Source organism: Pimephales promelas, chromosome 15, assembly GCF_988280905.1.
Source record: "Pimephales promelas chromosome 15, fPimPro1.hap1.1, whole genome shotgun sequence".
Taxonomy (NCBI): Eukaryota; Metazoa; Chordata; class Actinopteri; order Cypriniformes; family Leuciscidae; genus Pimephales; species Pimephales promelas.
Genome location: NC_142783.1, coordinates 24635968 through 24650402, shown reverse-complemented (window position 1 = coordinate 24650402; position 14435 = coordinate 24635968). Strand labels below are relative to the sequence as shown.

Genomic DNA, 14435 nt, shown 5'->3' with positions numbered 1-14435 from the left:
GTTTTGTTTGGTTTAACAATTTCTATTAATTTAATCTGATAATTTCTCACGTTCAAGGCCAACTTATTCAACCATCTTGTCAGATGAACCAAAATAATTCCTTCCTTGCCCTGATGTTCACTCAATGTAACATAAATTTGCACTGTGACAGAATATCCCAACTATCAACAAATTAAAGAAAAATCTCCTGGACACAATCCAGTGAATAGTTCTGAAAGAATGTATTTCAGTAGGAGAGACAGGCCTGCAGTACTCTGATGTGTGGTAGTACAAGCCCTTCACTGGTTCAATAAGTAGCCTACCCAACGTCACCGTGTCGTCATCACTGTCAATGGAAAATACAATGCAGAACAACCAGTGTGATTCTGCTGCTTCAGGTTATGAAGTAAACTCCTAGTCTGACAAGAATTCATTTTACTGCCATTTTCTATATCATTTTTTTTCTCATTGAGTATTTTGAAAGTTATTTGTAAGCCTATGTTCTGCCTAACAGATTTTTAAATTAATATTCACGGACAAAACCCAATGAAGATCATATTAAAATCAACTCAAAAGCCAATATTTAAATAAAACTTTCAAGTTCGTCGTGACTTAAAATGATGTGAGTTTGGAAAGAAAATAAGCGACAAACCCCCGTTTCCAGCAAACGTGCAAGTAACAAGTAAAAGTTATTTCTAAACTCCAGACAGTCATTTCGTCAAATAGTAGCCTATTTAGGATGACATCTATGATGTTTTTACTGGAGTGGCAATGAATGAGAGATGAGGGAAAATGGAAATTGTTACCTTCTGGTCTACGATGGAGCATGCCATCTCTCGGACCTGCGCCAGGCTGAACTCGCCGGAATCCAGCAGGACGGGTTCCCGGCTCAACCCGATCTGGATTTGGAAGGAAATGCCTTGCGACCCCGGAAGGGGGCTCGGCGGTCGGATCACCGGAGGCACGCTCATATGAATCCCCTGGTGTCTCCCCTGGACAGCGATCAAATAGGGCTGTTTGATCGAGTTCACACACCGGTTGCGCAAACTGAGGCAAACTTCAGATCCCCAAAGACGCTCAGCGGGTTAACAGACGGAAAACGCGAATTTGAAGGAACATCTATAGCACAGAAATGAAAATAGTTATTTTGACATTGAGATGCGACGATGGAGATATAGACGTCAGATATGTTTAATGTTGGACTCTGATCAGACACCGCCTCCTGGCTGGTTCCTTCATAACGGAGGTTCAGATGATGCTGCAATGGCGAACGGGGATGTGAATGTCAAAGTTTCTGTTCTATGGATTAATTCTTTCCGCTCTAAAACATAGATGCGATTATTTTCGTTTACAGGTCAGATGAAATAGAGTCGGTTCCCTGATAATAAAAAATTGCCATGGTAACCATAGTTTCCTCCAAAATACTTCCGGAAAACCATATGGGGCATACAACAGTGTAAGAAGAATATTTCGCTTATTGTTTTTTAACAGATGTTTCTAATGCTGTTACGAGTTGAAATTTAAACAACCTGATACATTTTCTATAGAAAATCTCTTGTAATTCGCTTGCCAAAGTTTTTGATTGTTTTAGCCTATGTGGGCGCTCGTGCGTGTGTGTGTGTGTGTGTCAGTGTGTGTGTTCATGTTTATATTACATTGTGTGGACCAAATATCCCCACAAGTAGCCTATAGTAAAACCTGAAATCACCTACATTGTGGGGACCAGTCACTTTTTGAGCTGACATGAAAATTAAATCATAAAATTTTGAATGCTTCAGAGCTCAGACTTAAGTTTGATCTCTTTTGAGACAAAATTTGCCGAAGACTAGACTTGGCAAATTATTGCTGAAGTAAAAAAAGTTTAAAAAGTGAACTTTCTCAATAAGTCATTCACACATAGGGAGCAGAATCTCTTAACCATCTGGTGCTTTTCACGTGGTGGTCAAAACCTTTTTTGCCCAATTAAATTAATGTACTATTTTATTTCGATTTTATATATATATATATATATATGTGTGTGTGTGTATATGTGTTTGTGTGTGTATAAATATATGTATATAAATATATATATATATATATATATATATATATATATATATATATATATATATAACATTATCAAATAAATAATACAAATTATTAATAAATAAAGGAAGATATATTGAAGAACGATTGGCACCATTGACTGCCATAGTATTTTTCCATAGTATTTTTTTTCTACTATGGAAGTCAATGGTGCCAATCGTTCTTCAATATATCTTCCTTTATTTATTAATAATTTGTATTATTTATTTGATAATGTTATATTTATATTTATATACATATATTTATACACACACACACACACTAGATTGGTTTGGTTCCAATCGTTCTTCAAAATATCTTCCTTTGTGCTCAGCAGAAGAAATAAACTCATACAGGTTTGCAACAACTTGAGGGTGAGTAAATGATGACAGCATTTTCATTTTTGGGTGGAGTATCCCTTTAAGATATCTTAGATGTAGTCCAAGAGCTTTCTGTCCCTCCATTGAAAATGTATGTATGATAAACTGTCCTTGTCCAGAAAGGAAATAAAGACATCATCAAAGTAGTCCATGTGACATCAGTGTGTTAGTTAGAATGTTTTGAAGCATCGGAAATACATTTTGGTCCAAAAATAACAAAAACGACGACTTTATTCAGCAATGTATTGTCTTCCGGGTTCTGTTGTCAATCCGCTTCAGTGACGTAAGACGCTGCTGACGTGCTATCAGTGCGCCTGAGCTTCGTTTACAGTCTGAACAATCTTTGCAAACGTGTCTAAGGATTTTGTCATTTTTTTTTTGCCCTGCCATCTTTATTTGACCCGAATACACGGACCCACTAGATGAGACACGTCATCAGCGTCACTGAACGCCTATTGACAACAGAACCCGAAGACAACACGGCAGAACCGCTGACAACGTGTTTCTGTGAGAGTGTGTATCTGTACGTGTGTGTTTGAGTGAAAGAGAGAGCAGAAGAAAGATAGTAGGCTTTACCTACATAATAAAACATAATTTTGTGGCAAAAAACAAGGAAATAATTTGTCGTTTCTATCCTAATGTTTATTTTATTTATTTGCCTGGTTAATGTCACTGTGGGTTTTGGTTATTTTGCTGTTGTAGGCAGCATTTGAAATAATTGACATCATATGGTCATGAAATGCAGTTAAGACCTGCCTGGAACTATAAGCCATGAGTTTTCCTGAAAATAACTGAAGTATAAATATAATATAATATAATATAATATAATTAAGTATATAGTATACAGTGTTCAAATTAGTAAGGGCACATAGTTGTAGCTTTTTCCGAGACAGAGTTGAGTGGCTTATTAAATGTGTTTTATTTAGAAAGAAACTTGTTAGGATCCAAATAACTCAGACCAGGCTTGAGTGGGCCAACTGTGTTCATGCACCTCCGTGTGTGCCGGCATTTTGTAAACAGAAGGGCTCAAGGACTTGTAGTTGCTAGGAGAGGCCAGCTGATGCTCGCCTCCCACGCATAGAGTAACTGTGTTCATCACTGCTGTAGTACGATACAGAAGGCCACCAATATCACTCGATTCAATTAGAGAGATCACTAACAGGACTGCTTGTTTTAGGTCAAATTAGACCCACGCAGATCTACCGCTTTTGTCAGAGAGCAGACAAATTTCCCCAAACAAATGATGTGTTGATTGTGGCAACATTTGTTTCACAACAGGAAGTGTTATTTGAAGCTATATTGTTGGCTGTTTGTCATAAGTATTTTTTTTTTTAATAGAAAAAAATAAATGACTATGGTGGAGTCAGGAGCATTTTTGCCTAAGATATAATCTTTTGAATGGGTTGTGAATCTAATTTCTAAGTCAACTGTACTGTTCCACATTGACGGATCATGATCACTTTGCAATAAAAAAAAATCCATGTTGTTTTTAAATAACTATAGCTGCCTGAACACCAATTCTTTTCCCTAGAGGTAACTTATTTTATGTAATTAAACAGATACAGTAGTTCACACCAAAAAAATGACTCGCCCTAATGCCATTCTAAACCTTTATGACTCTGTTTTGTCCATAAAAGTAAAGTCAGTCAGGTCCAAAACAATGATGAACCTTATTAATGTGTATTGTACGGCTTTTGTGTTCCACAAAAAACAAATGTCATACAGGTTTGGAATGATGAAAGAATTCCAATTTTTAGTCTAAACCAAGTCATTTTTTCTTCATTACCTCATGCATGTTTCTTTGTGGTTTTGTGGTTGGTCCTGTAAAATACAACATGAGGATCGACTGCGGCAAAGCGTTTTGTTAAGTTTACGCAAACATCTCGCATGCTGCTTCTATTCCAGGTGGATAAGCTTTCCATGTGCATCGATTCTTGCTTGACTCTGTAAACTCTTCATGACACCGAATTTCTTATTTGACAAAAAGAACTCAAATTATTCCACTCATAAGCCCGTAAAATAATCTTCCTTAAATAAGTCTAAATTACAGAAGACAGGAAGTCAAAAGATTATCAGAGCATGTCACACAGAAAGAGCGAGAAAACGCTGGCATATGCCAAAGCACCTCTTGACAGATAATAAGGTTTCTCTGTGTTTGGAGCCATTACAGGTCAGGACCCCCAGCAGCATGTCATGATGACTTCTAATTGCAATTTATGTAATAAGTGGGAAAGAGATTTAGTAACATGGTCGAAAAAGGAGAATAAATGATTTGGGGCTTGGCAGAAATGACAGTTTTCAGTTTAGTACCCCGCTCACTCTCTCTCTCTCTCTCTCTTTCTCTAACTGTGGCTCACTCAGCAATTAACTCAACGCCCATTACATCCTCAGTGCTGATCTGACTGACAGGGAAAATGTCTATATTTATAATTATGGAGAGTGGAGTGACTGCTCCATCAAGCCTTCTTGTGACATGAAGGTTTTGACTGATACGGTTGATGTCAGGTGTGGCATATTGGGGCAGTGCAGGTTGTGCTTTGGTTTGGTTAAAGATGCATTTCACACTATCCAACTCTAAATAATTTCCAACTATTATTTTTTCCATCTAGTAGGGGGGGCAAAAAGGAAATCAAAGTTTCAAAGTATATGATATTTATATTTTTTTTTAATTTCACATGAATATTGGGGGAAAGGAAATTTAGCACCATTCAGAGCAGTTTGTGTGAATGTGATATACAGGTTTATTATTGTTAACTAAAACGGAAATAAAAATAAGTCATATAAAAAAACTAACAAAAATGTTAAAAAATGAAACAAAAATGAAACTGAAAATATAAAATAAAATCAGATAAAAAAAAATAGTAATGCTAAAATATGATGTGCCATAACACAGTTCAAACAAAGATTGAGTCATGCATATAACTGAGTGACACACCAAAGTTAAAGTGAAAGATCTATTTGGAATAAGATTGATTCCACAGAAGTACCAAGGAAATGCAAATATTAATAATATATTTTTTAATGTTATTATTACCTATCTCATATTGTTGTCCAAATATTGCTATTACATTTTCATCTGGATATATATCTTTTATCATTCGGGAATATTTCGGTAATTTGATTTAAAAACAAAGTTTTCTTATTCTTTCTCGAATCTCGGAATCAAATGTTTATCTCTATAACATACAATGTAAAATCACCAGTCGTCAAATACAGGGTGCACACAGTGACAGAACTGAAATAAACTCGTTATGGAAATCAAAGGGTTAAAGCTGATGCATGCATCAAAGTAAAATAAGCATGTCTGATGTGAAACCATTGTTGGACAAGAGCCACTCATCAATCTTTTGTGGGCCTCTTCAGCCACTGTGCCCTCTCTGCTCGCTCGATCTCATTCAGTCCTTCATTCACTGACCTTTTGTTACCATTCATTATCTTTTCTGCAGACATCTTCAAAGCTAACAAAACTTACAATTCAAATGATTTGCAATTGGGCGCCTGCTTTCCCATGGAATTGTGCACTGTTTGCTAATGCTCAGGTTCATGATTTGGTAATGCAAAAGGTTCATTTCATTGGATAAACTATATATATATATATATATATATATATATATATATATAGTGAGTAAGACTGGCTCCGACAGCTCAACTTTCATTGTGCAAAGCTTGTTTATTTAGTATGTGGTCAGCGGGGATGCATATTAAATATCTGGAGAAAAAGTCTTCATTTTGTTGGCTAATTCTGTTTGTTTTATATTCATTGTGACTGTGACTTTGGCAGCGATTGAAATCCCCACAGCGAAGACGCCTTTTCTGTAATGACACTTCTGAGGACTCTGCAAAAAGGTCCTGTTTAGAATGTTGTAGTTTCGCTGGGTGAAATTCAAATAACAATAGGAAGCATATATAACAGGGTATGTAAATGCCAATACCCCGATAGAAGTGTGAAGTAAAGTGTTTTGGGTTGGGCCTGCACATCTATTCTGTTTGTGCAGCATTTAACTGCATCATATTGATTGGTGGAAAGGATATCGAGTTTGAACGAAAATGTAGGGCCTTAAAAAAACTAAATGCATTAGTGTATTTATGCATAACTAAATGCATTAAAGGCAGTTAAACAACAGTTAAAGTATTAGTTCACATGTCCTTCTAAGCCTGTGTGATTTTGTTTTATGCAAAAGAAAAATGGTATTTTGAAATGCAAAGAAAGTCCTCGGGGTCTAAAAGAACTTTGTCAATAAGATCCAATGACACCTTTCCCCCACAGAAAGAATTGCAAATCAGATTTAGAATGGCATGAGGGTGAGTAAATGATGACAGCATATCCATAACTATCCCTTTAAGGCCTTGTAAACGTGTTTAGGCTGGTGATAGCTGCATAACTTCAATTATTCTTGATCATATTTGTTTTAGGCTGTTAATGAAATGATGTGGAAAGTTGTTTGTGATTTATGCATGTTTGTTTGCATGTGTGTGCATATATTGTGCATCTTCTCCATGCTCTGTCTCTTGTCTGGAACCTACGAGACATTTAATTTGAGGACTTGGGAATCCTCTCGTGACAATGTGCTCACAAAACAGATGTAGAGTCACAGAGCCCTCTGCAGAGCATTTATAAACTATAAGAATTATAATCCATGGCAAGAACTTGCATTTGAAGTAAAGGTTGTTCCTTCAAACAAACAACATGTTCTACTGACTTTCAATTTTGTAAGAAAATCTTTATACATACATACACACATACGTATATATAATATGCACACAAACAATTAATGAATATATATATATATATATATACTGTATTTATACATGAATGTGTGCAACTTATACAACTTTTTGTACTCTCTGTGGATTAATCTGCACATATACGTGTTTACAGAAAAAGTGCTTTAGACAGAAAACTGTGCTACACCTCATTTTTGCATATGATGTTTATCAACAAGTGGCGTGTTTAGTCTTTACAACATCATGACGACGCACGATCATGGCAGTATGTAAATAGTCGACATGATTACAACACCCTCGCATGAGAAATTGCTTCTTCGTTATGCCGGCCAGGGCTTATTTTCGATACTTAACTGGGAAATTGAAAAGCAAACATCAGAAAACATATTGCAACACTGCCAGGGACGGTCCCTCAGCACCCCAAATAAAAAACAACAAAGTGCACCTTTAATTATTTTGTGTCTCCCAATAACAACTTTAATTGGCTTGTGGAGACAGGCAGGGACTGTGGAAGCATAGCCCGCGTTCAGTTGGGACTTGATGAGGACGGATACTGTCCCCTAATGGCTCACATCACTAGTTCTGCAGTCACAGGCCGCTAATGACTCGCTTGTCACCCATCTCGTTAGCACAGGGCAGACCTCGGCAGGCCCTCCCCTTGCCCAGTCGCCAGGGACAGGCCTAATTGGGTACTGGGTGTGGCTGGATTTAGGGCGGATGGTGGTCACTGTTGCATGTATGAGCACACTTGATAATAGATTCCCGGGAGACAACATTAATCTACAGTTTCAAACCTGTAAATTGAACACCCGTGGTCTGGCCTTTCTCTCGCCGCCCTCTAACAATTTGTGCTCTTTTGTTCACATGTATGGAGTTATTTGTTTTGTACTCAAGTTGGTTAGTTCTTTCAGCTGGCATCACACAACAACTCTGCTGACTGATGTTTAGGCGAGAGATTTTATAATTCTTCTTATAAAACGTATTCAGTCCTCTGCCCAATAACTTCCTGGCGGCGCCCCTCATAAAAATGCATGAATATGAATTAAGCATATATTAAATGTGTTTCATTTGTACTTGCTCTCCAGAGGACTTTCTGCCACAATATTATGTCAAGGAATGTCTATAGGCCACCAAAGTGTGCTAAGTACAATTATGTCATTTTACACAATTCAAATCCTAGATTGAATTTTCTGACGTCTGAAATTTTTCTTTCAAAAAAAAAAAAAAACACTATTGAAAAAACTTATTTTAATGTGACATTGACATTAGAACATTCTTAACAAAAAAAAATGGAAATATGCTATAAGACCAACAATAGATTTAAAACACTTACAGACAGATTTGCCGCATAATCAAACCTGGACCATTTAGCTCTTCATCCATTTGATGTTAACTTGGCTCAGGTTTGTGACATCATTCATTTGAAGGTATCGATTGTGTTGGCTACAAGATCTACCTTGGTCTTACCTTATCTTTTTTTTTTCACAGTAGGCCAACAACATGCATTTCTGTTTTCATATTTGGAGTAATGCTTTACTCCATTCTTTGCTACTGAACATTTCCTCTTTGAAATAAATGTTGGGCCTTCTGTGCAAAGCATTTTTATAGGTACAAAATCTTTTCGATTTAGTGTCTCTAGATTCCTGATAATTAACCCAAATGTGTCTGGGACAACAACACACTTGATTACTTATAAAGTACATTTATCTAACTTATGCATTTGTTATCATGCAACTCTAACTTCTTTGGATTGACCATTGGTCTCTAAGGATCCCTCAATGATGGGATTTGTACCAAATAAAAATAATTTTCAGTTTTCATACATGGAAAATTCTGTAAAATACGAGAATTGCTAAAATCTGAATATCATTGTAAGTGTGTGAGAGAAAATCCTCTGATGAACTGGGTCAAATGATACAGTTATACTATGAAGAAATTTAATCATTTCCTCAATGTTTGAAATTAAATGAAAAACGTTTCCTTTCGTTACGAACTGAACTGCTAGAATGAAACAGCTTATGTCACAGTCACACACTACAGACAATGTGTATGAGGGTTTATATGACCTGTTTTTGGTCTGTGGCAGTGGTGTTATGGTGTTTTTTTTGTGATATAAATGAGCTGTTTATTTCATGTTCTTATTGTGACAACATGCCCCTATTGAATGAACAGCTGTTAAATGAACAATTTCTTTTTTTCGTAGCCCAGAGTAAGTGTGGAAAAATATATGCTTTATGCTCCATAGAAATTCACTGGAGAAAAAGAGTCCCAGTCTCCTCTAAATTATAGCTCTTTAAAATCCCATTTTGAAATATTTATTTGGCTCTCCATCATGGATCTGCAGTACACATCTTTCAGTGTCATATTTGGTGGTCTAATTAATCTCCACAAGGGAGAAATTTGCCAAAGAGTCTGTCTCACCCGGTGGCCATTTTGACAGGTCCTGTCAGGGAGACGAAGCCGTATCATAAACCACGACTTTCAGTTTCTGCTCTCCTCTCCAGCAGGAAAATAAACAGATACATGTTTTCAGAAACCAGAATAAAACCTGAAGCTTATGAGCGACACACAGTGCATGCAAACATATTTGTCACTTAATAAACATGGGTATAGTGAATAAAAGTTATTTATGACCATAATCACCTGACCCTTTCAGTTCGTTCCTGAGCTATATAAAAGACACCATGAAGTAAATAAGAAAAGAAATGCAGCGTTCAGAACAGATTACATTCAAGCTTATAAATGAAACATCATGAGGTCAGATCACAGCAGAACGTGGTATAAACATGGCAACGACAATTCACTCCATGCCTCCATGATATTTAGCAAAAGTGAAATTGTACGTTACACACTTGTAGCAATTCCCATCCGCACAACCAAACTAGCTTCGGAGAAGTACGCTATGAATGCAAATGATTTTTTGTTGCAGTATTTTTCCTAATGCATTCATGTTTTAAGGTTTGAACTTTAGCAGCTAAAAGGTGTCAACGTTGCTGCTATCCTGGAGTGTAACAACAATGAAATAATCCACACACACACACACACACAGCCATCTGGCGTGTCTGTCAGAGGACCTGACAGTCTTACCAGATATCACAGAGGGTGCTGTATGATGTCATGCAAGAAACAGCCTCCAAAGTGATTTCCCGCCCCCTCCCATGCATGGCACTATTATAAACCGTGAACACACTGGCTCTTTTGACGTATACATTCCTTCTATAGGAGACGGAATACATCTCCATGTTTTATCACCGTACAAGTTCGCAGGCTATGGATATAGATATTACTTTGCGCCTTTGAAGGCATTTTTCTTCTTTCAGAATGATTGCGATTATAATGGCCGCACTACAAGTGCAGCATTATTAGCATCTGATAACACATTTCCAGCATATGTGTGACACTATTACATCTCCCCTCGCTTCGTAGGCCTCACATTGCAGCACAACTACAAATTATTTTTGTCTGAAACAGACCATTGAACCAATTAACATAATGTAAAGCGGAATAAAGGGGGAGGGGCCTAATCCCTTCAAGCACAGGTCTCCCATGAGTAATAGGTGTGAATATTCGCTAGCATCTCCTCCTGTACCCCCTTCATCCCTGTGTACAGCTTTCTCCCCTGCCAATCGATCCCCCACCCCCCACACACACCTTCCAACAAACACACACTAAAGCGCCTAGCACACTCCTGGCATAGTGTATATAATATGTAGCTAGCTAATTGCAAATCATCTGTGATGTACACGACTGCTTCACTAATTGCCGCTGGAAGCTGTGCTCATTAACTGTTCTCATCTGGCTCGGTACACAAGCTAAACAACCTGCAAACGATCCAGCAATTACTGTTATTTTACATCGAGGACGCCAGGCGTGCATGAAAATAGCTGCTGTAAATAACAAAAGACATTTGGCTGCAAATGTCTGAAAACGCGTCGCCGCCAAAAAAGAAGCTCATTAAAGAGTAGTTATTTATTAAAGAATATTTTAACAAAAGACGCAAACGCAGCAGGGCGCTCCTGAGGGACTCGCCGAAGGCTTTCCTGAGTTCGGTGGCACGCCCACGGATCATTTATTGACCAAACTCAGTTTTGTTGTTTACCAATAAAATGGTGGTACGCTGACAATGTTTGTGTAACATATGCCTCACGCATACTGTATGCCACCAGAAAGCAGCCTTACAACTGAGTGAGACCGTGTGTGTGTGTGATAGAACGAGATCGGGCTAAGGTGAGGGAGAGAGAATGTTTTTAGACAGTCTGTCTGCTCTCTTATTCATGCATATATTCACAGGCACAGCTCCTCCAGATGCCTTTACATAAATTCATGTATAAATGCAGAGGCACTCTGTCAGGGAGGAGTCTTGCTGTCATGGTGGCCATAATGGGTGTTCATTATTGGGACAGATACATCGCAAGAAGCGCAAATTTGTCTGTTTGGTTGTACCAGGCTTCAAGCTAACGTCTCGTTTTTAGGTGTTTTACAGAAAAAGACTAATACAGTAAAAACCTGTTGACTGTAAGTTACCATACACGATGAAAAACTGTCAATGTTTTAACAGAGTAAAATGTTGTTCTTATTTTAGCGAAAAAAATTTTTTTGACAGTAATGCAGAAGAACGGTTCCCAAAAGTACCTTTTCAGTCAACAGTTCTGTAAGAGCCTTTTTTGTTGATGTTGTCAAAGGTTCTTCATAGAACTATCAATGCAAATGAAGAATATTTTTAAGAGTGTTATTAGCTACATTATTTTAGTGTGATGTGTGTTTCACTAATGGTGTTGTCTTGGTGTGTATGACCCTGTCTATAGTTATAAGTAGTCATAGTTATAAGTCAACTTGTAAGTTGTAAAATTTATAGGCACTAATGTGTCATCCTGTCACCAATGTGTAATACTGTAAACTTTTTACATACTTTTTACTGTGAATTTCAGTTAGAATTACTGTGAATTTCAGAGTAGTAGCAGAATATCTCTTAAAAATGCATTTACACAGTCTAATAATACAGCCTGCAACTTAAAGAAAAGAGATATGGAGAGAAATTCTGGCAAAAAAAACTTGTAAAATAAGAATATATTTGTGCTTCCCAATAAAATAATTCTCCAATATTGTCATTCATCAGTTCTTATGATGATATACAAAATTGAGAAGAATAAATATTGTGTTTACTCTTTCTCTTTCTGTTCTATTGCTTTATTTTCTTAAACATCATGACATATTATCAGTCCATTATGTGAATTTGTGAATATGAAAGCAAATACAAATATCGTCTCCGATATGATTATACCTGCATTGCCTCCACCCGCACTTCTAGAATTAGATTGTATTCAGAAACATTCAACAGTCACTCTCCATCTGGACATTATCTCCATTACTAAAAAGTTTCTAAGGTTTGATGTGGGCCAATTAAAGCAAAACCTATTAGTGGGAACTGACTCATTGTGGCCGTCACAGTCAATTAACTCATTAGAATGTAATAATATTACATTAACTTACTGAGTTCCTGAGTTTAGTCCGTATTCTCTTGTTTCCACTATTTAAGCTATAGATTATGCAATAATGATGTTTGAAAATACAACAAATTAAATGTGAGTTAATGAACAGAGTTTTACAACCAATCTTTGTAGGAGAATTACTGAACGTGCTGGAATATATATTTTTTTATATATAATTTTTTCTTGATATAATAATAATAATAATAATAATAAAAATAATAATGATAAGAAGCAGCAGTTTTTTTTTTGCCATGCCATAAAATAAAGATTTACAGTTTATTTTGACTATAAAACAAAACAAACAAACAAAAAAGAGGACGATGTGATTGGAATTAAAGATATGACATGAAATGATGAAAGCCTGTCAGTAACATTTCGTTATATTTTGGGCTGAGAAATCACATTGGCAATATGTTGGAAATGTCTGAGTTTGCTTTTGAAAACACAATGCTTAATAATACACTCAGACACAAAGTAGTTCTTCTTTCTTTCCCTCCCTCTTACACTCTCTATTTTCTGTTTCACATACCCTTTTCGTCACATTTCCCCATACAGACACGCACATGCACACAATGAGAACTCGTTTTAATGTGTTTATGGAATGTAAAGCCTTTCATTTTCTAAATCCTGTCTCTTAGCCATTATCTCTCATTGTAACACATAAGGGCGGAGACAGGAGATATTGTGTGTGGGCGTACAACAGGCTTCTATGCGCAATCCTCTCACAGAAAACGAGAAAGAATGGTGAGGTGAAATTAATCCAAAAAAGGTAGTCTGCAGTGGAAGGAAAGAGAGGACGTTAATGCAGACATTGCTTGTAGACAGAAGGACACTCTCTACCACAGATCGTGATAATTATTCTAGGTGTGTGTGTGGAAAGAGAGAGGGAGTGCAGGAGGGAGGATGAAATTGCTTGATTAAGAAAGAGAGTGAGAAAATGGGGGTTTGGGGCTCATGGACCGTTATTCAACTAACCGTTGAATATGGACCGGATATTCAACTAACCTTTCATTTTCCTTCCTAGAAAATTTTTGCAGATGAGGTCAGACGCATGACTCCCTGCAATAACAAAAGAACACCCATCACTTTCTTTGTTCTTCATCCATTCAATCTTCATCCATATAATCTTTAGATTTGAAACTGAAATAAATCTGATAATATTTTTGCCCACCTGCTGACAGCAATTTCCAAACGGAGGCACATTATATTTGTAGATTAAGATTAGCCCTTCATTTTGGCTTTAACTGCAAAGGACAAAATGGAATTTGCTTCCATGAGGCCTGATTTAATACGCCGCTCTGCATGAAATTCATTTTAGAATCTCATCAGTCCATGGGATGGACACCATAGATATCCATAATGAAGGCTAATGTTTTACGGCGGCGAAGTCTCTATAACCGGCGGCCATCTTGTCACAGGTAAGCTTTCTGGCGGGCTCTGTGGTACCTGATGTAAGATGAGTGATCAGCACGGACACAAATACTCTTATCTCGTTGAAATCTTACGTTATTAACGTGGCTATAATTCTGGATGATTATTTATTGGTACACTTATTATTCATAAGTGTGCAGTGTCAAAACTAAATTTCTGACATTTATAACAAACCAAACCGTTTGAAAATCGGTAGAAAATTTAGCAAGTTATGGTTACTTAAAAAGTACATGCACCATTAAAACACGATGTTACGAGAGAGCGAGCTGCCTGTGACAAGATGGCTACCAGGTGTAGATGTCAATCTCCATTGGCCAGCAGCGCCGATGAGACATCTAGACTTTGTTATGTATATCTATATATAGAC

At 37.0% G+C, this 14435-nt stretch overlaps 1 protein-coding gene across 1 annotated transcript in view; it reads right to left on the bottom strand.

Annotated features, from left to right (window-relative positions):
• Positions 1–1510, bottom strand: part of prkd1 (protein kinase D1) — a 37236-nt gene extending 35726 nt beyond the window's left edge. The window contains exon 1 of the mRNA XM_039669346.2: positions 786–1510. Within this exon, the coding sequence (XP_039525280.1) occupies positions 786–950 (165 nt within the window). The 5' untranslated portion in view covers positions 951–1510. The remainder of the gene's footprint in view (positions 1–785) is intronic.
• Between the last annotated feature and the right edge of the window lie 12925 nt (positions 1511–14435).